The sequence below is a fragment of the Cibotium barometz genome, chromosome 38, assembly GCF_041138505.1.
Source record: "Cibotium barometz isolate CiBa-2024 chromosome 38, ASM4113850v1, whole genome shotgun sequence".
Lineage (NCBI taxonomy): Eukaryota > Viridiplantae > Streptophyta > Polypodiopsida > Cyatheales > Cibotiaceae > Cibotium > Cibotium barometz.
In genome coordinates, this window is record NC_141083.1 from 22,324,050 (window position 1) to 22,351,662 (window position 27,613).

The window sequence follows — 27,613 nt, forward strand, 5'->3', positions numbered from 1 at the left end:
CTTTTTTCCATGTGCTTTTTATGCTTTTATGTATATTTAAGTTCTCTAATAAAGCACATATATATGAAGTACAAGAATTGAGTCAAATAGACTCTCATTAAGCTGCTGCTTTTTGTTGAAGTAACCACTCATTGGTAAAACTTGAAAGAATTACGTTAACTTGAGAGGCTAAGATATCTTCATTGAGGACTTGAGACCTATGTGTTGTGAAGACTTGTGTTTGAAGAGGTTAGCAAATTGAAGAAAAGCTCTAAGTGATGGGTTGTACCATTGACTAGGCTTTTGCCCACCATAGCCCCCCCATCTAGAGATGTACTTGGAAAGTTGTTAATGGTGAGGCATTGGTGTAAATGTCCTCCAGTGCATGAGTATGGATATGTACTCACGGAGCAGCTGCTACATCAACATAGCCACAAGAATACTAAGCTATAAGCTTAACAAAATATAATGGCTATTGAAGATCCTTGGGAGTTGTTTGTGATATTCTAATACTTTTAGGTAGGCCATATGTGTAACTCTCTTATGTTTGTGTTTTTTTTTTTTTACTACCACCTTGCGAGCAACATGTTCTTGTGGCTACTCTTCTTTTTGAGAGAATAGGTTCTTATGTCTGTCGCATAGCTTTTGCACTTACGCTTCACACCCAGAGGGGTGAAAAGAGCATTATGAGTTTGTCTTTGATGCACTCATAAGTCTTCGTTTACATTGGTTGAAATTGATTCTTGAATTTTTGGCTCAAATGTTATCGAGGTGGTAGGTAAGACTGCTGGTTGGTTACCATTAGGGTTGCTTGAACACACAAGCTCTTGTGTAGGTGGTGCTGAATGCACAAGAGTGGTTGAGTGACTTGCTTGGTGTTGCTTGGGTTTCCATTCTTATCAAACCTTAGGTAAAGCTATTGGGGTTGAAGTTGGTGGTAAGTTGACTTGCTTGGTGTTGCTTGGGTTTCCATTCTTATCAAACCTTAGGTAAAGCTATTGGGGTTGAAGTTGGTGGTGAGGCTTTGTTCAATTTTAGCAGCCATATGATGGTATTACCTTCATAATATCCTTATTGTTGAAGCACGTGCACAGGCACCCATCTTTGATGAACATTATAAATTGGTGGCTGATGCTTTTGGTGTGCTGAGGCTTCCTTCTTTGTGCAAGCTTAGGGGACTTTGTGATGTGCTTGGAAATCCAAGCGTTGGTATTTCCTTGGTAGTATCCTTGTGCTTGCACTAATCTTTTGGGTATCCACACTTGCTGAGATGCTAAAGTTCACTAAGGAACTCACATAGGCTTTTGTGGACAGTGTTGTGGAGGAGTACTTTTCTTTTTCCTTAGCCTTTAACTGTTGCATTGAGGAAGAGCCTTTGACTATCGAGTCACCCAAATTTGATTGGCACCTTTGTTACCTTGAGCTACAAGTAGCTGCTTCTCCACCCACATTTTGATATCATTAAGATATCTTGATCTTGGCTGTCTTGGTGGAGTTTTCTTTTTAGTTGTAGTGGAATGTTGTGAGCCCTCCTTCACATTAGTTGGCACTGAGGCTGCGTGTTTAAGACTCATGGTTGTTGTTGATGATGATGAGGCTAGAGTATCTTGTGGAGTGGCTGTTGATGATGATGCTTTTGAGTATATAGCCATCTTCTTTGGTGAGGTTTGTCGATGAAGAGGCATAGGCTTCGGGACTTTTCCTTTAATTTTCTTGTTCAAGATCGATGGTGCGCAAGGGGAACTTCTTCAAGAATAGCTATTGATTGCCAGGTTTTGGCATCAAACTTCATTGGATGGGGTTGAAGGAGTAGTTGCTTTATTGGAGTAGATGCTTTATTAGAGTCGATCGTTTGATGCAGATGGTAGGTCACTATGTAGAGGGGCTTTCGTGGAAGAGGCTTGTAGCTTTTTGCATTTAGTATCATAGAAAGACATTAGGTTCGGTTCCTCTTCCTTGCAGTATGGTATTGTCAACTTTGTGCCATTGACCATCATGATGACCCTATCACTGGCAAAGCACAGGGATGTTTAGGTAGCAATAGTCCATTTACTCACCAGATCAAATCTACTTCCAACACATACTCAACCACAAAAAACTTACATGTAAGGGGGTTAGTTTCAATATACATTAAATGTTCAAAGTATCCCAAACATGGCATGTTCAAGTCTTGTGTAAAGGGAATTGTTTCAGGATGAGCCATGAGTGTTGGTTGACCTAACAAATCCCATAACTTAAGGGTCATGAGATTGCGTTCTTGTGTTGGATAAAGCTATGCTTGAGCTGTGGTGATTTAATTAAAAAGTTCCAATCCAACCAAAATCCTAGGGATCTTTTCAGTAAGATATGTTGGAAGTTCCAGCTCCTCCAAGGTCTCTTCCTCCCGTAAAGAGCAATTGTACAATGCCTGCAGGAGTGTTCAAGGTGACTGTTTGCATGGATTCATCAATTGAATACAACAAGTCATGTATCCAAGCTCCACCAAGGACCAAATCATACTCAAGGAAATCTGTGGTAACATGGAATCTAAATTCCACATCACCACCCTGATTGTTTGGGTAGAATAGCTAAAGTAACCGAGAACTTCAATGTTTTATTCATTGGCTCCTCTTGCAAGACCATTATCTGTAGGGATGAGTTTAGGTTGTCCCAATGACACCCAAGTGTCTATTGTCATGATGTTATGACTAGCTTAAGGGCTAATCAATGCACGTTTACACTTAACATCATTGCCTGTAGGGAAATCTAACCATACCATGATAGAATCTTCAAGAGAAACCATGGATCACCGGCATCAATGTGATGAACCATTGACTAGTCTTTCCCTCTAAGCATAGGTTCAACACATGTACCTTGGTGGGGTAGTTGGGATTTCCAAAAGCTTCACATCTCTGTTCAAACATTTAAATGAATTGAGAAGGATCAATCGTTCCATTGTATTTGCTCGTAATTTTGGAAATCTGTATGGCCTTATTTTTGTACGAGTCACTGAAGCCGTATGTGAATGCTCTTGTGGGTAGGGACTCACTCAGTCCTTGGGCAACCCCCCTTCCTAGGCTAGTCAATATCTCCAAGGTGTGGGCATCTAGGTGTTGAAAAGGGTTGGTACTTATAGGATTTGTGGAAATGTTAGGTAAAAGACCAAAGCCCAGTGGGATTGAAGTGATAGGGGGTACAAAACCCGATGTCACTCTTGTTGTTGGCATGGCGAATGGGATTGGGGGATGCATTTGCGGCATAAATCTCAATGGCTCGAAGCATTGGGTTCAGTGAGAGTGTCAGCCCTTGTAGTCCCTCTATCGTTGCCATGTTTAACGCTGTTAGCCATTGGGTTCAGTGAGAGTGTCAGCCCTTGTAGTCCCTCTATCGTCGTTGCCATGCTTAACGCTGTCAATTGCTCCTTAGTGACCAAGCACACGTGTTTTTTTTTTGTTTTTTAGATTTTCTCATAGCCTCAAGAGGCCTCGCGTACTCTTCATTGGGTCAAATGAGTGTGTGTTTGCCCTAATTAGCTTAGATGCTACAAGCACGTGAACGATCTCTTAGGGATATTTTTTCAAAAAAAGTGCATGCTAGTAACTTCCGAGATGAAAGAGGAAGTCCTAAAACCTATTTTCCATCATTGTCTCAAGAAAATTTTTTTGAGATTTTCCCCCCTATTTCGCAACACGTTTTTGAGGGTGTTACAAAAGGAATTCGGAAAAACTCTCTATGAGAGAGTTGTAGTATTTTTGGAGTACTACAGCTTGTCTCTTCGAGTCGTTCGTGATTTTGTCGTTTAAACTCTCAAAAAGTAGCTCGAATATGGTCCGCGCAGTCGTTTTCACGATGTTTTGGGCAGTTTTTAGTGCTTTAAGGATCGTTTTTTGCCTCGATTTTCGGGTCGAATTTTGAGGTTGCTGGTCGGAGGCCAAAACGATCGATTTTGCCTTCGGACGGTCAAAACCGAATTTGAAGGACTTGATGTCGGCTTTCTAATGAGCACTAGAGCGCCTTCATCGGATTCTTGGTTTAGGAGATACGAGCCTCCAAACATGGGTGTTTTCCAAAGTTTTTTTTTGGCCGACAGACCCCCTTTCACGTCATGAACTAGCAGGGTACAGTTCACAACATGAAGCAGACTTCACAGATTTTATCAAATTTGATTTATTTATTTATTTATTTTGTACGAGGATTGTTTCACGACATGAAACACTGAACTGCTTAGGACATGAACCAATTTTTTATTTTTTATTTGCGTGAGGATTGTTTCACGACGTGAAACACTTAAGGGTTCATGTTGTGAACCGCTTGACGTGAACCGATTTTCAATTTATTTTTTTTGCACTGACCCCTAAGACTTGAGATCTTAAGGCGTGAGTGCAGAAAATGTTCATGCATGAACCATTTTTTTAAAAAACACAGGGACTGTTTCACAACGTGAAACACTTAAGGGTTCACGCCGTGAATCGATTTTTGGGGGAAAAAAAAGGGCGTGGACTCCTAGGACGTGAGACCTTAAGGCATGAGAGCGCAGAAATGGTTTATGCGTGAACCAATTTTTTATTTTTTTAAATTTTTTTTGGGCACGGACTTCTAGGACGTGAGACCTTAAGACATGAGAGTGCATAAATGGTTCATGTGAACTTTTTTTTTTTGTAAAAGTTTTTTGGAGACTAGTGGAAAATTTAAATTTCCTTGTTTAGGGGGATATTTTTTGAATTTTAAATTAAGGAGATATGGGCATTATCCCAAAAAGGCAAGTGAAAATCAAAACCTCAACCTTTTTATGACACCCCCTTATACCCTTCATAAATGACCCCCAAAATGGACAATTTGACAACTCATGAGCATCTACTCATTCAATGCTCATTAGCCTTAATGAGTTATGTAAAAAAAAGTGATTACAAATTAATCAAAGATTAATCCTTTCACTAATCTTTTCCTTTTACACTAATCAAGGGCTTTAATTAACTCCTAATCACTAATTAATTCACACAATTGAGCACATCATTGGATAGGGTATTAAATTTCTAAGCTATGCACATTAACTAATGTGTAAATGAATGTATAATTAGAGATTAATCAAACTCTTAATTTTAATCTCTTCTTTTAAGGTAAAATTAAGCAAAAAAGAGTCAAATTCCTCCAATTGATATAACTAGGTGTTTTGAAGCATGTAGATGCTCTCAAAAATACTAATTTTGACTACTTACATTATCAATTTGGACTCTAATTAACATATTTTCTCCTTTTTTTTTTGTCTCTTGAAGTGGATTAATCACCCTTAATGATAAAAACCAGTCAATTCAGAAAAATTAATCGATTTCAAGAGTTTTTTGATGGTATTGAGAAATTTTTTGAAAGATTAAGAAACTCCTAATGCTTGCTAGCACTGTAATGCATATAATTCCAACAAAAAAACACACAAATTAAGCTAAAATTAATGATTCTAGTTCTATGTTTAAATCTAAAGAGAGCTAACATTCACTAAAAATTACATTGTTTAATGTAATAGATGCAAACTAGCCTAATACACTCTATGTGCAAGTCCTAAGAACATTAAAAACCACATTAAGAACAACAAAAACAACAATTAAGCAAAAAAGAATTCTTTACAAAATAAAAAACAGAGCTATTTCTCACAAAATCACATACAAATCTCCATCAAATCCACATCTTTTTCATGGGAAACCATTAACCAAGACAATGGACAATGGGTAATGCATAGATTAGAGAAAAAACAATGGAAAAAGCCAAGGGATGGCTCCCCGAGACAGAGGCACCAAAAATGTTATGGCTCACCCTATGTTAACCCATTCCTAGGGTTAACAAGAGCTACTACCATTATATTACATCAAGGAGTCAAGATATATAAACCAAAGGATCATACATTCAAGATATGAAGCAATGGTGTCCAAATCTACAACTTAGACAGGTACCCATAATGGTCTGATAGAATACTTAAGGTGATTCCTGCTTCAAGAGCATATGGTAGCACGTAGGATGAATTCCCAAGTGATGTACTTCGTGGATATATTATGAGATTTCATTGTAATAGCATTAGGCCTCTTATGAGCCTAAAGTGCCCGGTCGGTCACAATTTAAGTGAGTGTGAACACTTATGGCCATGTATAGAAGTGAGTGTGAACACTTATGGCCATGTATAGAAGTGAATTTCTCTCATAATACAACAAACTCTCCCATTGTGCAATAGAGTCTTGCTCTTGCTAATCCTCTTGCTAATCTCTCACCCTAATGCATGCTAGTGAGTGTGTGTGAGTAAAGTGAGGTCAGAGGAGAGACGAGTACCCGTAGTGCAATGCGACGGTGTGGCAATGCTGGCGGGAGGTGTGGTGGAATTGCTCATCAAGGAGTTGTAGAGCAGCTTAGAGACCTCAAGGGTTACGAGCTTGGCCATTGGGAAAGATCCTCACATGACAGTTGCGGTTCACCAGGTAATCTCTTGTTGCATGTGTTTCAAAGGGGGGTTAGGGTGAGCCATAACACTCAATAGCCGCAATTGTTGCTCTACCTCAACCCTCTTCAAGATGACTTTACATGACACTTATTAATGTCCTCAATCGGAGGAGCATCTTTGTCAATCCAAAATGGGATTAACATCTAGGATTCATCATAGAGAATTGTGCACATGAAGATGGAAAGAGAAGAATGTGAAAGATGAGAATAGTAAGAAATGAAATATTTCCCTTTGATATGATGATGTCAACCCTCTCCCTCTTAGATCTATTATGTGATTGGCTCTCGCAAATCGCCTTTGCATGACTCTTCTTGGGCACCGTCCTCTTTTTGCTTAGTTATCAGTTCGAATTTACCAACCTTCTACAAGTGTCTACTTCTTGGGAAACCAATAGTGTTTTCTTGTGTTTTTTCACTCTTCTAAACTCTATTGGAATCCTTGAAATATTCTTTGGCATTATAGAAATCCTCTGGCTCCTCATCCTATTAGGTAGAACTCTCTTCTCTAAGATTTATCTTCTAGGTTCCATATTTTTTAGTTCCATTCCTCCTCGATACCTAGTTCCATAATTTTTTCAGAGTAGAATCAATTTTCCAAAGTAATCAATTTGTAGGATCAATTTTTTTGGAGTAATCAATTTGTAGGATCAATTTTTTTGGAGTAATCAATTTGTAGAGTCAATTTTCGGAAGTAATCAATTTTCGGAAGTAATCAATTTGTAGGATCAATTTTTTTGGAGTAATCAATTTTCGGAAGTAATCAATTTGTAGGATCAATTTTCGGAAGTAATCAATTTGTAGGATCAATTTTTTTGGAGTAATCAATTTGTAGAGACAATTTTTTTGGAATAATCAATTTGTAGAGTCAATTTTCAGAAGTAAACAATTTGTAGAATCTTCTCTTGAACAACAGTGAATGTTATAAGTTCCTTGTAAAAGGATACCCAAGGGTTTCACTAATCGTTGATCCACTAGCTTGATATTGAAGGGTGCTTGGGTCATTCTTCTTTTGGTCTCCTCAGGGAAGACATTCACCAAGGCTCTACCATCTACAAAAACACCTTCCAACTATTCATCCCCACACTCTACCATGATTTTGGTTATGATAGCAACATCCACTGTTAAGGTGGTGAGCATATTTGTGTTGGAGGGAAAATTGTTAGGTTTGAGTTCTTCCTCTTGATCTTAACCTTATTTTGATACTTTCTACTATAGATTTTACATATGGTTCCATTTTTAGCCTTGTCTAGCACTCACCTTGTTCTTTTTTTTTTCTGTCTTCATTTTCTACTTCCCTTGGATTCCTACCCTGTTCCTGCTTTTGTGGTTTCCAATCTTGATGGGCTTTGTATTAGCTTTTAGGATTATTATTAATACATAGTAATAATAAAGACACACATTACAAGTTGCCTACCTACATTGAGTACTTTTGTTTGATCCAGACATCTCTTTTGTTTGTGTTTGTGGTCAAGATTTTGTTGATTATTTCCTCTCCTACCTTGCTCCCTAAATTCTTCTAAATTGTTGCCAGCTTGACTTCTTACCTGGCTTCTCATGAAATTCTAGCATCCGTTCCCTCTTTCCTAGTGTTTCCACCAGTACCTTCCTCTACGACTTTGGCTCCTACTCTCTCCTTCTGGGCTCCTTTGCCATTTTTCATGTCTGGGATTCTCTTGACTCCCTCTTCTTTACTGGCCTCTTTGTCACTCGTTCTTGAGGCTTCTTTGGCTTCCTTTTTTTGCCAGTACCCATTCTTCTATTTTGAGCTCTCTAGGTTCTCTTGTTTTGAGCTCTTCACTAGGATTCTTTTGCTTTCTTTTTCCTAATTTTTGGTTCTTTTGCTTGTATCCACTCTCTTGTTTTGAGCTCTCTAGGATTCTTTGCAAAAAGTACCGATCATTCTTTTGTTTTGAGCTCTCTAGGATTCTTTGGCTTTCTTTTTCCTATTTTTGGCTCTTTTTTCCATATCCATTCTCTTGTTTTGAGCTCTCTAGGATTCTTTGGCTTTCTTTATCCTATTTTTGGCTCTTTTGCCTGTATCCATTGTTGAAATATACAAGTGAAAAGGGTGTGTGTGGGAACAAGCTCTTGGTTAGAGGCTGTAAAAGAGGAGATGTAATTGTGAAAGAACCTGTGAAAAGGTTAGAAGAATCTACTGGGAGAGAATAAAGGGTAGCATGAGGGAATTTAGGAGTGTGGAGATATTCTGGGAGATATTCAGGGAAAAGAGAAGAGGTGGAGAGAATCAGGCAAGAGGTGGAGATATTCAGGGAATGAATCATGGAGAAATCAAGGGGATTTGATGCTTGATGTAAACACTATAAATTGAGGCATAGCCCTAATGAGAATTTGCTGGTTTTTGAGTATCCATGCCTACATTAATCTATGTGCTAATTTTTCACTAATTACGTCTTAATCACTTGCTAATCACTTTGTTAATTATGTTGATTCTAGTGTTTGATCCACCATAGCTCATCATTCAGCTCAAATTTCAACATGGTATCAGAGCCATGCCTAGAATCAACTAGATTTATGAGCCCATTAGTGAATTAATCAAGATTAGTAAGATAATTAGCAAAAAAATCAGTTTTAGTGAGTTTTCACTCTTCCCCTTCACCCCCAGCCAGTGGAGGGTCTCTAGCACTTAGCACACTACAAATTAGGTCACAAGCTTCTAGGTCAAGGTAGCTAACATCTCCATCTTCAAGCTCAGCAAGACGGCGAAGCAAACGGCGCAAAAACGAAGCAGAAATCAGTAATTTCGCCGGCGCGTTTTTTCTGCAGAAGAATGAAGATTGCTCTTTGCTCAGTTCAAATGTCTTCAATTCCTTTTAGCACAAAGGGTAATCAAGCATGCTCTACAAGCTGGTGAAGACAGAAATCAATTTCATCAAGTCTACAGAGCGATCAAAGCTCTTCATCAAATCTGCAGGTGACTTTGGTAAAACAGAGATTAAGCTTTCATTATTTGGTCAAATCTTGTGTTTCTTGGCTTAATCCTCTACTAGACTCATTGCTATTGATGCCTTTGAAAGCATTTGAGCTCATTTGAAGTGGAAGGCATCAGATCTGGGCTCCCCGCATACTCTGTTTTCTGCACACAAACCAGAGCATTAATTTGCTAATCAGTGATTAATCAGTGCTAATCACTATACTTTGGTGCAATTGAGGGTTCAAATTAACCATTAGGTATCTGATACAGATCCCTAAAGCTTCAGATTGCAAATCGGAGTTGGTTTGATACTCCAACCATCCCGTACAAATTGGTTACTCTCAATTTAATGTAATTTCTGGTGATTTTATGCTGATAAAATTGTTGTAATCATCTATTAAACACCAGATTGAGTTGTAAAAGGGTAGACACTGCCCTTGAATCTTGAATTTGGATCAAGAGGTAAGACCCCCTTCACATCACCATGAATTCAGCACAGGAAATAGCCAAATTTAATGGAGAACAGTTTTATACATGGCAAACAAAAACCATGTATTTGCTGATGAGGAAAAATCTGTGGGGATTAGTTGAAGGGAGAGATGAATGCCCAGAGAGAGGGAAAAATGAGTGGAAGAGTAGGAATGAAAAAGCATTGGGGCTTATTGCACTCAGTTTAAATGATGAGATCATCCATCATATCACAGGGATACAGTGGGCAAAAGATGCATGGGATGAACTCAATAAATTATTTGGTACACAAGCAAAAAATTCCAAGATAAATTTATTAATGCAATTCTACAAACTGGACATGAAGGAAAGTGAACCTTTAATCACACACTTGAACAAATATAAAAGCATTAAGCAACAGCTGGCAGCTATTGGCAAAAAGGTAGAAGATGATGAAGCATTAGCTGTACTTTTGAAGAGTGTGGATAAAGGAGATTATGAAAACATTGTAGCAACACTAAAGAATGTACCTGAACTGAAGATACACGAGATAGAAGCAGCTCTACTGGAGCAAGAGAGCAGAGGCAAAGAGAAGAAAGAGCTCGACTCAACAGCAGGAGAGGAAAAAGCATTCTTCACCCGAGGAGGATTCTCTCGAGGACGAGGACGAGGAAGAGGCAGAGTAGGAGGGAGGACCTTCACTTGCCACAAATGTGGAAAGCCAGGACACATGGCGAGAGACTGCTACAGCAAACCCAGTGAAGAAGGAACGACATCGGCAAACTTCATGGAGGCTCCAAGAGAAGTGGAGTCGGATCATCTTTTCTGAGAGAGAGAGAGAGAGAGAGAGCCCACAACCCAATGTAACCTGCCCCAATAAAGTAAAACCACCTCTGAGCCACCGATGATGTAGGCCAAGTGGTAGATGTATGTGTGAACACTTTAGTCAAGGTCACGGGCACTTATAGTAGCCTTGGACACATAGAGAGAGAGAGTGTCAAGGACTATGGAGTTTAGGGACTTGAGGCACTGGTCACGGGCTATCAAGTAAGAGGGAAACTTGATACAGGGTCCAGGTGTGTTAGGATTATTCACTTGAGGGGAGGTGTTGAAATATACAAGTGAAAAGGGTGTGTGTGGGAACAAGCTCTTGGTTAGAGGCTGTAAAAGAGGAGATGTAATTGTGAAAGAACCTGTGAAAAGGTTAGAAGAATCTACTGGGAGAGAATAAAGGGTAGCATGAGGGAATTTAGGAGTGTGGAGATATTCTGGGAGATATTCAGGGAAAAGAGAAGAGGTGGAGAGAATCAGGCAAGAGGTGGAGATATTCAGGGAATGAATCATGGAGAAATCAAGGGGATTTGATGCTTGATGTAAACACTATAAATTGAGGCATAGCCCTAATGAGAATTTGCTGGTTTTTGAGTATCCATGCCTACATTAATCTATGTGCTAATTTTTCACTAATTACGTCTTAATCACTTGCTAATCACTTTGTTAATTATGTTGATTCTAGTGTTTGATCCACCATAGCTCATCATTCAGCTCAAATTTCAACATCCATTCTTTTGTTTTGAGCTCCCTAGGTTCTCTTGTTTTTTATCTCCAAACTTTGCTATAAGGTTTCTTTTCTTGTGGTTCTCCCAACTTCCTTTCTTATTCAGGTAGCCTTCCTAACTTCAGGGTGGCCTTTCCTACTCCCAACCTCTTCCTAGCTCCAATCTTCTTTTTTTGGCCCTTCCTACTCTCGCTTTCTTACTGGCTCTTCTACCTCGCCTTCCATCTTTTTATTGGATTTATGCCGATCTTTTGCTTGTTCTTGGTTTAACTAGTCTTTATTCTTAATCTATGTCTCTCTTGGGCTTATCAATCTTTCTTTCCCTTGCCTCCACCTCTCCAGGTCTCTTTGATTACTCCTCTTTGGGCTACTATGCTCTATTGCTTCCAAGTTTCTTAGCATAACATGTCTCTTCACTAGACTTTTGCATATGGTCTTCTTGGTTTTTTCGATATGGAGTCCTTCAAATTTGAAGAATGGTGGTTCTTCCCACTTTGGCTAGTGGGTCTTCTTTGTTTCTGTCTATTGTTTACTTTCTACCATCCAGGAGCACTCATGTATTTCATGTGTCTCTTTAGGAGCCTTTATTATTTGTTGTTCTAGTTCTCAGTTTCTCCTTTGTCATTAGTAGTCTTGGGTGAAATGTCATGCTTCGTTATTATAGTGTACATAAACAATACTTTTCTTTGGCAATATGGAGTAGCATGCCCTAATTTGCACACCATCTCTATGACTTCTTTCTTTTTCTTAGACATTGGAACCATTTTCTTACTTAAGGTTGCTACTTGATTCTTTAATGTAATTAGTTTCTCCTTCTCGATGCTGTTGGCTATTTTTTAATACGTTTCTTCCCTTTTCTTGTTCTTTCTATCCCTATGTCTTGTTCTTTCTTATCTCACTGTGTCTTCTCTTACTTTGTTTTATGTCACTTCTATAGCTCCCTAGAGTTATTGTTTCTTTCTCTTCTTAGTCCTCTCTAAAGCCCTTTTGACTAGATCCTCATGTGTCATGGTCTTTCAAAACTAGTGTCACAGTGTTTGTAAATCGCTCATATTCTTTTACTCTTTCGTTCCAAAGCTCGTTCATAAACCATGATATGTGGGCCTTTTTATTATGGGTGGAGTAATCATCCTATCGCACTTGATTTACTCCATGAATCACTGAGCTTTTTCCCCACTTAATTTCACTAGCTGTGCTAGAGTAAATCCTCATCGGCTACCTTATTGAACCTCTTGATGAACTCTCTCTTCATTAGCTTGCATGTCAGCAACTTCTTCAGTGCGAGTACTCATAGTACCACTTCTGGGATTTTGCCTTTAAGGATTGCAAGAAATAATCACTCAACTCATCTTCTTCGGGATCTTCTTAGGGTGGCCCACTTCTCAAACACTTGGATATGGATGCTAGAGTCCACCTTTCTTTCTCTTACATAGTAAAACATGTCAAGTTTAACCTTGATTGTCACTCACTGTTCCTAAGCCTTTCGTTTCCCAAAATTACTTCCTAGCTTTGTCACGTTTGCCATCTATTCCTAGCACTAGGGTTATCCTGTACCTGATCGCTGCCTGGTAAGCTCGAGTCTATATGGGTCTCTACCTCATGTATTACTCATTCTTGGATTTTGTATAGTTTCAAATCCTTTGACCTAGAACAAATAAATTTATTCATCAGTTCTCAATTCTCTCATGTCTTGGTCTCCATTCCTTAACCAATATCTTTTGAGTTTGTTCAAAGTTTGAGATCGTAAGCTCTTTGGGAAGTGCTTGCTACTAATAGCAAGGGTTACTGTGAGTGGAAAAATGATTTAGCGCTGTTACATAATGTCCACCCTTTGGCTAAATGGGGATGCCTGTGACGCTAATGTGCCATGCTAGTGAATTGGTATCATGGGTGACCCTACATTCTTCCAGCTACGCGCCGCGCGCCCCTCGCAAAGCGAATGGAGGATGATAGTATTTTGAACTAAATATTAGTTACCTAGTGCTATTGGTACATCTTGAGACCACGTTTGATGGGTGTATATTGTTGAAGTGTAACAAGTAGTGCCATGCTTGTTGACGACTATGTGTTGTCGAAGTGAAACAAGTGGACTAGACAACTGCCCAGTCTAAGTGTAATAAGTGGTTTATATAAATAACATGCCATGCTAGATGATGTGTATAGTGATACACTCATCAAAGTGTAATAAGTGGTGAGACATGCCATGCTAGATGAGGTGTATAATGATACTCTCAGTAACAAGTGGTGTATATTATGTTTGTGGTGTATATTATGTTTGTGGTTATCAACGTTTCATATTGGGATTAATTGTTGAGATAGCAATTAATTAGAACAACTAATATGTTTTTATGTTTGTGAGTTAAGTGATGAGCAGTGCGTGTGTCGCATATGGAGGATCTTGTCTATATCATCTCGGATTATTATTATTTCATATGAGTTATTTTGTTGGCTATGTGCGAAATGATTGTATAAGAATTAAAGATAAAAAAGCTACCTATAACTTGCTACCACCCCATTATAATTACCGAGACTATGTATAATTGATTTTAGCCTATCCATCGGTGGCTTTCTCTACTCTATTGCAAAATTTTAAAAGCTCAAGTGAATGAGAGGGGGACACTTGAGCATTTCTCAGAAATTACAAATCAACAAGATTGTGACACATCACCAAAGACCTGGATTTTTTTTTAAAAAAAATCCGCTGCTTTAGACCATGACGACCGAGAATGGTCCTCCAAAAGATTTTCTCGAGAGGAAGATGCCGATGGTGAGACGGACCGATAGGGGGTGGGGGGATTGGCATCTTATGACCATACCCTAGTCGATAAGAGTTCACCAGTGAGTTGTTGTCGAGGTGAGCACCTACAAAGGCCGTTGGAGCTAGGGATTGCCTATCGGTTCGATGGTAGTTGCTATCCACGTGAACACCTGCTAAGGCCGTTGGGGTCACAAGGTTGAGGGGAAAAAAATCAAAGTGCATGTCATGGCGGTCGGAAGTTGGAAGTTGAAACGAACGGCCACACTAGGCCCAGTCGTGGCCAAGAAGAGGTGCATGTGCAGGGCCAGTCTGGACTGTCGTGTGGGCCACGTGTGGTAGTTGGAGCTTCGCAGTCCCGGGCAATCTCGACCCTTGAGTTTCTCCTATCGGACGGTGTGTCGCCGCTCCGTCAGGCCCTCATGTGCTCGTGTGTAAAGGCACCACGGATCGGACCACGGACATTGTATCTAATTAGTATTTACATTTTGGTTAATAACTTTGTCCACCCCAATCCTTTTGTACATTATATACACTGTTACCTTATCTTGACTTTGTCCACCCCATGGCCGACCATTAACCTCCATAGTTTGTAGCTTGTGTGCTTGTGGCCTTTAGTCCTATAGTGTGAAATTGTCGTTACCACCTTCACTACTATCATCACTACCCTTCAAAGGAGAGGGTTTACTAACTCTTCACAATGGCTCGTGAGAGAAAATGTCTGTTGTTACAAAGAAGGGCTAGAATTGTGCTCACAAATTCTGACCCCGGCTCGAAAAACAAAAAAAAATGTGCTCGCAAAAAAACGTTCTTTGTAAACGCTTTCAGTGTCACAATTTTAAAGGCCTTTTCCTAGAATCTACATATTTGATCCAAAATTGAGCTCACGTCTTAAATTTTGCAGAATTTCTAAATTTTAGAAAATAAATTTATGCATTAAAGTAAAAACATCACATGTTCATTGTATTTGCGAGTTATTTATAAACACTAGGCTAGATTTTATGACTTCAAGTTTGGACACTTCAAAAGAGACCTAGAGGTGAGAGCCTAGATGTACATTAGATTTACAAAATTCCTCTACCTTCCACGCATCCTAGCCCCCACTCTATGGACCCCAACCAAGTACTCACATCCACGGTTCCACCATTCTAGGCCAATAAAAGTAGTGTTCGAGAAAGATTTGTTATATGTACCATAGCCACACGTGGTTCCTCTTGAGATCCTACTCGAACGGAAACTTAGATAGGTTAGGCTTAAGTTTTAATACAATCACAATTGTTATGATATTTCACTACTTTATAATTTCAAGTAGCCCAAAGATGAACATGCAACTTTGATCATTTAGGTGGCTCTAAGATGAACTAGCACACACCTTTCCCAAATGTTGGTTGGGAGATCATGCATATGCATGCATATATTATGCTTAATTTCTTAGCTTAAACCTAATTTTATTTGTAACTTTACCTCAAGCCTTACAATCTACCTAACAAACTCCAACAAATTTGGTCACATAACCTCTTCTTGAGAAGTTATGCCTCATGGGAGCATTTATATAGGAAGATCAATAAATAAGGTTATTAAAAGGTGAAAGCAAAACACAAGGTTTACAAAAGTAAGCACGTCCTCGAGCACTAAATTTTCCTCTAAAAAGGACTACATTACTAGTTATAGTGTTCACACAGTTTAGCGCTCACGTCAACAAGTAGATTTGACTAGAGAGAGAGAGAGAGAGAGAGAGAGAGAGAGAGAGAGAGAGAGAGAGAGAGAGAGAGAGAGGATACCCCTTATATATCCTTCCTCTCTCTCTCTCTCTCTATATATATATATATATACACACACACACACACACACACACACACATAAACACACACATATATACACGCACACACATATCTATGTACTACACACACACATATATATGCAAAGCCAGGTTAAGTGAGCCCTTCACTTGTTTTGAAAGTTGCAAGTCTTGTCTTCAAATATTCATAATGCTTTGGTGTGCAGAATCATACAAGTAAGGCTCCTTTTAATGAATGCTCTTAGCATGCGCAAGGCTAAATAAAGCCTTGGGAAATTTTGGGCATTTGGTTGATATGCAAGCTCTCCAAAAAGTGGCTTTTGGCCAAGTTTGGCCAAGTGATAGTTAGAGAGTCTCCAAAAAGTAGCTTTCTGCCAAGTGATAGTTAGAGTTATTTGAGCATTAATGCCCATCTAGTGGACTCATGTTGGTTCAACTAGTATCTTTTGGGATTCAAATGAGTATATGCCCCCTACCCCTTTATCACAATAAATATTGTAAAGCATGTATTTTTGCTTAAAATTACCAAGGCATCAATAGTCGATAAATGCATTTGGTTCAAGTAAAATGAGTACATATGGTGTTGAATATGAATCTCGGGTTATTTGGTTGAGTGTGTGAATGTACCTTAAAGGTGTAAGATATTATCTTGTGTTGATTATTTTGAGCCTACTTAAGTATATGCTAATCATATGATTAGATTAGGCTTAGCATGATTTCTTAAATTCTTAATATGGTATCAGAGCATAGGTTTAACTAGGCTTAGGTTATTTGTGGTTGGTATTTTCCTTATGTTTTTTTAGTGTTTTGATAGAGAAAAAAATGGCACAGTCATTATCGTGTGGAGGCTACATCATTTGGAATGCTGAGAAGAAGGGGAAGCTACCATCATCAAACAATATCAAGGAGTTGCTGCTAAAAATATTTTTTTTGTATGGTGCAAGTTCAATGTGAAGAATCCATATGATGGATGGCTAGTGGCCTTGGATTGGGCCAAGATGGAATCGAGTGCCTCAAGGACGGAGGCAGTTTGGAAACTTACAATAGAAAGAAGCCTTAGTAAGCTCAAGGGAGGAGCCAAAGCCCTCAATGGACTTGAAGAGGCTTGTATGTCGTGAGCTCATTGGGGAGCCACAATGGCCATATTGATGGTTATGAAGACCTCATGATAGAGGTTGGTTGGTGATGGAAGAAGAGACAAGTTGGCAAAAGAAGAGATAAGACTTTTAATTTAGTGGTTCATGTTAAAACCCTAAAGGGTATCTTTTGGGATCCTAAGATTTGGAAATAAGCATGTGTTTCCGTGCAAAGCATTTGTATACCTTACCTTGTTGTATAAAAAGAATTGTATTTTCTCACCCAAATTATGAGGGTCCCCTACCCGAGCCAACGATGCTCGAAATGGTTTGTAATGTTGTGTGCATTGAGTTGTGGATTCATGGTGGGCATTGCATTGTTGGGTTGGTTCCTTGCCTGGACGTGTGGGTATCCAAAAAACACTTGGGTGGCTTTGCCCTAGAAAAATTGTGCTCATAATAGACTTGAGTTTATAGCTTGGTAGACACATGCACACACATTAAGTAGAACACTCCAATTTAGCATTAAGGGGGAGTGCTCAAAGATGACATTGGCACAATGCTAAATTTTCGTGGGTGAGATTGGCTGATTGGATAGTGGTCAAGTGTGAGTGGAAAGAACACACCCTTCGCTTCAAAGAGTGTTGAAATATGTAAACTCAGGTTATTTAGTTCTGTGTGGAAAGATAAGAATGCCACATGAGATATTGTGTGAATAGTGAGAGCCACATGAGATATTGTGTGAATAGTGAGAGCCACATAAAAGAATGTGGAAAAGGGATTGCCACATGGCATGACACATGTAAAGGAGATTGGGCTAGAGGCTATCTATATTAGAAGCCTTTCATTGTATGGTTGAGTTTAGTGTGCCTATCTTGTCTACTTTGCATTAGTGTATTAATTATCATTATGGATTTTCTAAATTATTTTGAGCCTCATTCACAATTTCTCAAATTCTTAACATATGGGAGTGCACAAATGAGAACATTGTTGACACAAGGATCACAAGCTTAATCATTAGTATATGCATTTACATGCTTCATATATGCCATTTGTGCTTAACTTATGTTTTTGTTAGAGAGAAATGCCACATATAATTCTTAATAGTAAGCACATTTGTGCTGTGCACACACATTGGTGCATATTCAGGGGCACATGCGTATGCATGTACGCACACGTGCACACACATGCACACGTGCGCACGTGCATGCACACACACACACACACACACACACACAATTTTTAGCCCTAACCCTAGCTTCCTAAGCTAACCCAACCCAAGCCTTACCCATAACGCTTTCACACTACCCTCTTGCTTCTACTCCATAACCACCCTTGTTGCTCCCATTTTGCAACTATTATCACTTCCCCTCCTTCCATTGAGCCACGCCCGCACTCCTCTTGCTCCCCGTTTTGCTACTATTATCACTTCCCCTCCTTCCATTGAGCCACGCCCGCACTCCTCTTGCTCCCCGTTTTGCTACTATTATCACTTCCCCTCCTTCCATTGTCCATCAACAAGATTTAAAACAATTGAAAAGTTTAATAAATAAAGCTAGAAAACACCCGTCCCCCTATACCACTTGGTGTTGGAATTGCTATTTAACCCACCACCTCCACGTGATGTTTCTGTACATGCAACAATGCATCCGCCTCTTCCTTCCACAACCATTAGAAATAACTCCTCCAACTATAACAATCTCCATGAGAGAGAGAGAGAGAGAGAGAGAGAGAGAGAGAGAGAGAGAGAGAGAGAGAGAGAGAGTTCTCTTCCATGTGGAGGTTGTTATAGTTGGAGTTCTCCTCCAACTATAACAATCTCCATGAGAGAGAGAGAGAGAGAGAGAGAGAGAGAGAGAGAGATGAAGTTCTCTTCCATGTGGAGGTCCACCTATGGTTGGTTTAATGAGAATCGTTCTCTCTACACCTAGCTAGCCTTCCTTCTCCACTATGGCTATAGGCCCCCATATTATTAGTGTTACCCCTCACATAGTGTTGATACATAACAAAGTTAACAAGAGTCTTTAGCACCCACATGGAGTTGACATCTTAGCCATAATTTGTTCTCTTTGTGCTCATTATGCTCAATATAGTAGACCCTAATCACATGGACAAGTTGGTTTGCAAAAATATCAAGGAGAAATGTAAGGGAGCGACGTTGAGAGAAGTGTAACAAAAATCTAAACGAGAAGTGTAAAGGGGTGTCATCGAGAAAAATGTAACAAAAATCCAAATGAGAAGTGTAAAGGGAGTGTCATTGAGAGAAGTGTAACAAAAATCTCTAGGAGAAGTGTAAGGAAGTGACATTGAGAGAACTGTGAGGGAGTGTCATTGAGAGAAGTGTAACAAAAATCTATAGGAGAAATGTAAGGGAGTGACATTGAGAGAAGCTATGTGCTACAACATTGCTGGAATGGGTGCTCACATGTTATGAAAAGTAAACTGATGTGGCAACTTTTGGTCCCACTAGTGTTAGAATGAGTTATCATAAGTGGTGTGCTCGTAATTTCTACCACTGGTAGCCAAAATGCTCTACATCCCTTGAAATATTGTGCATTTTTAGATTATAGTTGCACAAATCCTAGATCAAAGCCAAGGTATGGGTGGGGGGGTTTGTGATGGACAATGAAAATGCTAAAAAATGGGCATGAGAGAGCCATAGAGGCTTTACATACTTTTCCGGAAAACTTACAATTTTTGGGAGAATGACAAGTTTGTAAGACTTGTGTCCCACATGACTAGCAACCTTCGATTCAGCTAATTAAGTAAGACTAATCCCACATATACTATGGAACACTATTAGTAGGCTGCCAAAAAGACAAAGTAGAAGCTCGAAAGGGGGCTACTTCTATCCCATTGCTTTCCTTGCACTTCTTCTCATTCCCTTTCGCTTGCCTGTTCCGTATGATTGTTTAAGTGGTTTAAGTGGTTTGACACATCCCATGGAGGCCTTTGTATAACACTCTAGGAGAGAGGCAAAATATGAGAACATTAGATTAGGTTACAACTTACACTGCCCATCACTTTGATTTGTGATCTTCTGAATAGGATATGAAACTGTAAATGTTTTGTATAAACAGATGTGGGGGTAAGATATTTTGATGTAAAGGTTTTCTGCTGGTTTATAAATATAAATATATATATAATTATTGATTTAAAAAAAAGTTACAACTTATAAGTTACAGGTGGATTATATAGAGGCTTAGTTATAGCTTAGCATGAGCTTTGTCCTATACGTGGGCCCGGGCCCATACCATACGGATCGTGTCACGGAATACGGTGGCGTATCGTATTAACAGGTATTGCCTTGGTTTTTTAAAAAAATTGCATAATCGTACATTATTCGATTTCATATAATTAAGCCATCGTCTTCCTCTTATGCACACCATGCTTTTGAATGGGGCTGGCCATGGCGGTATTTGGCGCAAAAGCTTTCTGCAGACCATCGTATGTCCCTCGCAGCTCCTCCGCCATCGCCTACTTCCTCTTTCTACACAATCCTTGATCGCGATGTCCAGGTCTGCTCTTTGGCCGTTTTTCCCACAATCCAAGCTCTCCATAGCCAGGTCTGTGTCTTCCCTGCCATAGACAGGTCTTGTTTTCCTTTCTATAGACAAGCTAAAGAGCTTTCTGCGAGCTCGCTTCCTGCCTTTCTTCTTCTTCTTCTTCTTCTTGCGTTCTGCAGGACGGATGCTCCTCTTGTCTGAAGAGATGGGAATGAGGGCAACAATGTACCCTGTTGCTCAGAAGCAGATGGCTTCTATTCCTGAAGATGCATTTTGGGAGGCATTCTGGCACTTGATTTGTCTGTAAATCAGCTGTTTTAACACTAAGAAAGGAAAAGCTTCTTCTTTCAAAGACTATGGAAGAGAGGCCGTTCTCATTTTTCTCTGGCTGGAAGAAGGTCCTCCTGCAAGGCCTGAGGAAGAAGAGGACGAAGAAGTGCAAGCGTTTTATCTTCTCTGCTCTGCACAGGTTCTGCAGAAAACCCCCCCGGAACTGCTATGTCCGCCTTTCCAAGCTCCTTTTGAAGATCCAGCGTTTTGGTAGGTCAGACACATCTAGGGTTTCAGGCAAGCCAAAAAATCATGGGGGTTCAGAGAATCCTTGGGTTTCACAGAAACCTAGGGCTAGGGTTCCAGAGAGCCCCGTGGTTTTGAAGAAGCAGAAAGAGGAAGTCCTCAACAGAGCATTCTCATGGTCGCAGTATGTGGAGACAGGCAGTGGCGGTGGGGCACAGGCACTAGATTCTTCAAAGGAGTTTATGACCGACCTCTCTCAGCTCTTCCTAGGGCAGAAATTTGCATCAGGATCTCACAGCAGGCTCTATCATGGATTCTACAAGCAGCAGGCGGTTGCCGTGAAGCTCATCATGCTGCCTGAAGAGGACGAGGCTCTCTCATCCCGGCTTGATCACCAATTCTCTCATGAAGTTGCATTGCTGTCCAGGCTTCGCCACCGCAACATTGTGGAAGTAACCTTTCTGTTCTTATGCCATTCCTTTCATTATAAGTTTTCCTTGATCTTGCCTGAGCTTGAGGGAGAATGTTAATGTTGTTCTGCTCAAGGATCTGGGGTTTTTGCCTTCATGTTGCATTTGCAGTTTGTGTCGGCATGCAAGAAGCCACCGGTTTTCTGTGTCATTATGGAGTACCTACCAGGAGGTTCATTGAAGACCTTTCTGCATAAAACTGAGCCCCATTCCCTTTCTTTAGATTTGGTGACTGGAATAGCCCTTGATGTGGCTAGAGGAATGGAGTATCTTCATTCGCAAGGTGTAATTCATAGGGATTTGAAGTCGGATAATCTCATTATGACCGAGGATCTACACATCAAGGTGGCAGACTTTGGGGTTTCTTGTCTGGAATCTCACAGAGACAGCATGAAGGGGTACTTGGGAACCTATCGGTGGATGGCTCCAGAGATGATTAAAGAGAAGCCTTGCTGCAGGAAAGTGGATGTTTACAGTTTTGGCATTGTGCTTTGGGAGCTATTGACTGGCTTAACTCCCTATGAAGAGATGACTGCGGTTCAAGCTGCTTTTGCCGTCTGCCAGAAGGTAATCCTATACTTACAAGAAAACCTCATTTTTTCAGCCTGTTGTCCTTTGTGTAGTACTTGCCTTTAGTCCTAAAATGTGAGTCTAGGTGAAAACAGAATAGCTGGATGAACATGTCTTTACACTCTTTAGGGGTTTAACTGACATGCTATAACATGGGTTGGGGATATCACCCCTCCCCCCCTCCCCCCCAAAATAAAATAAAATAAAATAAAAATGCAGGGAGGCAGCCAGTGTGTGCAGGATTTGTAATGCACCTAAGGCAATGCTCTCTGTTTTCAAAGGTTGTCTACTTTGTGCTTATGTGGGGGATCACTTGTTGGTGTTTACTCATGCATTCTGTCAAATTGTGTTGATTTGTGAGCAGAATGCTAGGCCAGCCGTACCATCTCACTGTCCATCAGAAATAGCTAGACTTATGCGTATGTGCTGGTCCACCAATCCAGCCAAGAGACCAGAATTTGGTCAGATAGTTCAAATCCTTGAGAATTTTGGAACTTCCAGGCTAGCAATGAATCAGAGTGCAGAAAAGGATCCTTTTCACCACACACCAAATTAATCTCCCACACACCGGGGTTGAAATCAAAGCCATGCTTCTTCCCTTCTCAGTTTTTGTTTGGGTTGTCAACGTTATGATAACTAAGGTCTTGGCTTGCCCTCTGCATGAATTCTTTGTAATCATGTCGAGTGAAAAGCCTGGAATGAAGGTTTTGATCACTTTTGTGTATTTATTTCTCATAGCGTCTCTGCCACCCCCTTCTCTCGTTTTAAAACTTTGAAGGGTTGATTGTGCAGTTTGTTTAAAGCCAGTGTTCAGCAGAACCAGTTTGTAGACTCAATTCTATTGGTAGTTTAATTGTCTATAATGGAGGCAGGGCTAGTCTTATGCTTGTAAGCTCCATGGATTTGCTTTTTAGCAGCTTCCAAAGGTTTACCATTGATGTTGACACCATCTCAAATGTAGTTGTGTTGGTAGTATCCTATTTTAACGGTGAAGGCGTATGTTTTTTTAAAAATAGCATGGATTGCAGAATTCTTAAGGTGAACTCAAGAAAAGCTTCACATCAACATAAAATAACATCATACTTTAATATTAGCCTCACGATAGCAATTAAGTGATTGAAGCAAAGCATATAGTAACTGTGTACTAAGTGATGACAGTGCTTCATCAGCAGTGTAGATATTGTGGACTCGGGGGGTCTGGTCTCCATCATGGCTTGAAGGGACATGGTCTACACACCTGTTTAGTATGCACTTGTATGTCAATGTTAGAATACGTCGTGCTTGTTTAAAGTTCTCTAAATGAGCTTTCTATGAAGATAAGGATAATGCTTAAACTCCATTGATAGGTTCAGTTTGGCTGTGCTATGCGTGAACGCATGCAAAGCTTTGTGCAGGGCCTACATCTTGACAAGAAAGGACCTAATCTAATGAATGTGTGTGATGCCCTTTCAGATGATATAGGGTACATGCTTTTAGAAGCTCTTCAAGGTCCATGTGATTGTCTTACACTCTTGCCTCATTGCCTCAATTCACCTCCTACTTTGTCTAGTATCAAATCAATGTGTATGCGTGTGATGCCCTTTCAGATGATATAGGGTACATGCTTTTAGAAGCTCTTCACGGTCCATGTGATTGTCTTACACTCTTGGCTCATTGCCTCAATTCACCTCCTCCTTTGTCTAGTCTCAAATCAATGTGTTAACTAGATGCTTTAAAGTATTTGTTTGATGTAGATATGAGTATATAGTGCCTGTCAAGTCGTTTGTAAGAGGAGGATTGTTTCATCTATGGATCTGTAAGGAGTGATGTTTTGAAATCTGTTAATACAAGAGGCTCTATTTGTTTGACATAGATGTGGGTATGATGCTTGCCGAGCTGAGTGTTGTTTCATCGATGAATCTTAGTGGGTAGAGACAGGATGGATGTATAGTAAACTGTATCATATCTGTTAAGGCAACATACCATCTTCAGGCAAACCTCCTGAGTTTCTACTAGTGATCCAAGTAGCTTTCATTGAATCAAGAAATCGAGTTGGTACGACTTGTTGGTGAGGTAAAAGATTCATTGTTAAAATCGAAGGTTGATTGGTACTCGGTTTGTTTTTTTAGCCTGGAAGTATCAAAAGTTGTGAATTTTTCACCTACCCAAGAATACCTTGATTGTTCCTTTACAAGTAATTAAGCACCTACTTGTATTATTTGAAATTCTGACATTGACAGGTAAAAGGTATGAAAAGACTTCCTGAAACATTTTTGTACTACACCTTGCACCTATGTGGTGTGTGTTATGATCTATCCTAGCCTTAATTAAAACCATGAAAATAAAAATTGTATGCTCAATCCACCATTTATTCAAAACTTAAAATGGAATTAGTCAAACTCTGTTGTAACCACCAACTTCCAAGTGGTGCCATGCCACAAACACTCGAAGCCCTGGTGATTCATAGCATCCAGAGGGAGTAGATTCAAGCTAGAAAAGGGATAGAGAGCTGCACGCCAGAAAGGTGAAATGATAACGTAGACCGACAGTTGCCATAGATTTTGGCTTGGTAAGTCACTCGAGTAGTGTCCATTGGCTAATAATTATTTAGTAATTGATGTTTTGTGAGAATCGCAATACGTGTGGATAGACGGTCAAACGTATCCCAATCGTAACCTACAAGCAATTTTCTTTGGAGCTTGTAAGCCAATATTTTACATTATAATGGAAATATTTCCTAAACTAGGGGTGCTACTACATTTTGCTTATGTTTTGTCTATATACTGGATGATATCCCCTTTTGTATCTGTATACTATGAAATCAATGACCCAGGCTGAAGCCTCTCATGATATGTAATTAAGATTAGAGATGGTGCACAGCGTGGCAACACAATCTCCATCAAGTGTGGCGTATGTATGCTATGTGTTGTGTTTATGTTATTGTAGCTTAACAAATAATAGATTTGTGTGATGAAAGTTGCATTTTGGAACTAGATAGAGATACGGTTATCTTGGAAGAGAAAGGAAAGTGAACCTCCTTATATGAGAAGTTGAATCAATCCTCTCATATGAGCAAATTGGTAGCATTAATCAAATACACACTAATGATCACGGTTGTGCCGCTTCCCTTGGGGAGCAAGGTTGTGCAAATCCCATCCCTCCCCAGCCTTATCTCCTACGCTCTTCCTAGAGCAAGGACTCTACGAAAGTCTCATGGTGAAGCCACCTTGTTCTTGCCCCCTTTGTGGCCCAGCATTTAAGGATTGGTTAAGAAGCTAATTTAATGAGCTATAAGAATCTCTTGATTCATGCAAGAAGGTTCGGCATGTGGGGAAATCAGGGCTAGAAGCTCTTCCCTTAAAGGTGGAAGCTGAAGAAGGTTTGGAATGCGAGGGAAACCGGGGCTAGAAGCTCTTCCCTTGAAGATGGAAGCTGGGGATGAATCTCTTTAGATGAGTAATCGAAAAAATAAAGCAATAAGAGGAGCCACGAGGATCTTGGAATAGAGTAGACATATGTTGAAACATAATGCACTCAATTGAAAACCATGCATCACTACATTATGCAAGTCGGTAGATTCATTGACGCTTTTTCTCCACAAAGTGAGGCTGTGGAAAGTGTTCTAGGTGTTGTACAGTCTGCTTCATTGCCTTGTACAAATTGAGGACCTAGATCGGATGGTTTGAACTCCCAACTCACAACTTGGAAAGGAGTTATCCAAGGAGCACTGCAGCATAAACTCATCATCTTGGAGGAGTGAGTAAAAGCCATCATTATCAAGGGGAAGTGTATGCTCTCGTGGAAAGGAGTTTGACATTGTTGATGATTTGAGAAAGAGCACTTGCATTAGTTCTCTTTCTTCTATTGTTAATTCTCTTTCTTCTCAGCATATTGAAGGTTATCATTGAGGGTGAAGTTGTACCCTCTGTTGTCATAAAAGGAGTTTGACATTGTTGATGATTTGAGAATGAGCACTTACATTAGTCTCTTTCTTCTCAGCATATTGAAGGGTATCATTGAGGGTGAAGTTGTACCCTCTGTTGTCATGATGTGCTAAGCTTCTGCGAGTAGAGACAGGTTGCAATTTCTACATGGATTTGTCCTTGTCATTGTTGTGAGCAGCTTGGATCAAAAGATCAACGGCATTAATAATGATAGACAGGTTCTAATAGTATCTTTGATTTACCCTCTTAAGACACTTTAAAAGTAAAATTATAACTTAAAGAAAAACTCAAAGACTCCTAAATGCTATAACAATAACAATAACAAGGTGTAGAGCCCATACAACTCAATGTAATAACTAATTGCAAACATCACACCCATATAGGTGTTTACAACAATATTAGTGTTTATTCAAAAAATAGAATAAAAAACCTTAGGTTGCTACTGTAAGGTTACAGGTTTCATAAAAACGCTAGTGTGTATGTCACATGCTGTACACGAAATTGAAAAGTAGGTAGTAAAAATAACTATTGAAGTGAGTAATTTTAATGTTTATTAAAAATTGTTTATTAAAAAATAGAAGAACACCTTGGGTTGCCATTGAAGTAAGTAATGGTATTGTTTATTCAAAAAATAGAATAAAATACCTTAGGTTGCTATTGTAAGGTTGAATGTTTCATTAAGAAGCTAGTGTGTATATTACATGCTCTACACGAAATTGGAGTAAAATAACTAATATCCAAAAGTTACTAAGGCTATAAAAATAAGCAATGTAGCAAAAAAGAGGGTAGCACAAAAAGCAACATAACACTAAATACAACGTACTCTACTAAAAGTTAGTGAGCAAAAGGCACTTTACATGTTTGGAGCATGTAAAGGTAAACAATGTGGTTGTGTAACATGTTGGTAGAGCTCATTGTCTTACAAACATGACGTAAAGGGCTAAACTCCTACCTTACAACTTTTGTAAGGGGATTGTTTTAAGAAGGGGACTAAGGTATATCCTTAGATATTAATCACATTGCCCCTACTAATTGAACATCAGAATAAAAAGAAGCCATTGTGTGGTACAAGAAGTATCTTGCATTTATTAAAGTTTGTGCTACTCAAGGCACAAAGTATAAAGAAAGGTTGGATACTTGTAATACACAAAATTGGGTAATGATGTTGTGGGGATTCGTGGTAGAGCCCATGCCCCTCATCATGGAGCTCTAAAGTTCAAATCTTACTCATGCCACTTTTGTAAAGTGTGTGGGTCCTTTTGTAAAAAGGATGACTGTAGGAGGAAATGTCCTTGTAAGAAGGTAAACTTGACTAAGGTATACGCTTAGAACTTCAAAACCTTGTCCCACTAATCAGTTGTTGGTAGAATAAAAAGGAGTCATTATGTGTGCATGTGCAGCACACGCTCATGTACACACACACAAATTAAGTAATAAAAATCTATATATCAACTACTTTGAGAGAGAAACCACCATGGTGAAAAAGGATTGTCGGCTCGTGTATTTGGTGGTTCTTCCAATATCTTAAGGTACTTCCTATCCTCTCTTTTTGGGAAGACTGTGGCTATTCCAAGTGAGAGTGAGGACATATTGGTATAAAGGCCCTCTTATCATTGGAAAAAGG

The 27,613-nt window shown here is 39.6% G+C and overlaps 1 protein-coding gene across 1 annotated transcript; it reads left to right on the forward strand.

The window, feature by feature from the left end:
- Window positions 1-20,383: 20,383 nt before the first annotated feature.
- LOC147616485 (serine/threonine/tyrosine-protein kinase HT1-like) lies at window positions 20,384-22,790 on the forward strand. Its single transcript, XM_086777553.1, has 3 exons — window positions 20,384-21,478; window positions 21,608-22,063; window positions 22,431-22,790. The coding sequence occupies exons 1-3, from the start codon at window positions 20,867-20,869 to the stop codon at window positions 22,620-22,622; spliced, it is 1,260 nt and encodes a 419-aa protein (XP_086633679.1). The 5' UTR covers window positions 20,384-20,866; the 3' UTR covers window positions 22,623-22,790.
- Window positions 22,791-27,613: the final 4,823 nt, after the last annotated feature.

Coding starts and splice junctions, on each gene's coding strand:
- LOC147616485 (XM_086777553.1), top strand. CDS start 20,867: ATGGAAGAGAGGCCGTTCTCATTTTTCTCTGGCTGGAAGAAGGTCCTC. Junction 21,479..21,607: donor GCCACCGCAACATTGTGGAA/GTAACCTTTCTG, acceptor TTGCATTTGCAG/TTTGTGTCGGCATGCAAGAA. Junction 22,064..22,430: donor CTTTTGCCGTCTGCCAGAAG/GTAATCCTATAC, acceptor ATTTGTGAGCAG/AATGCTAGGCCAGCCGTACC.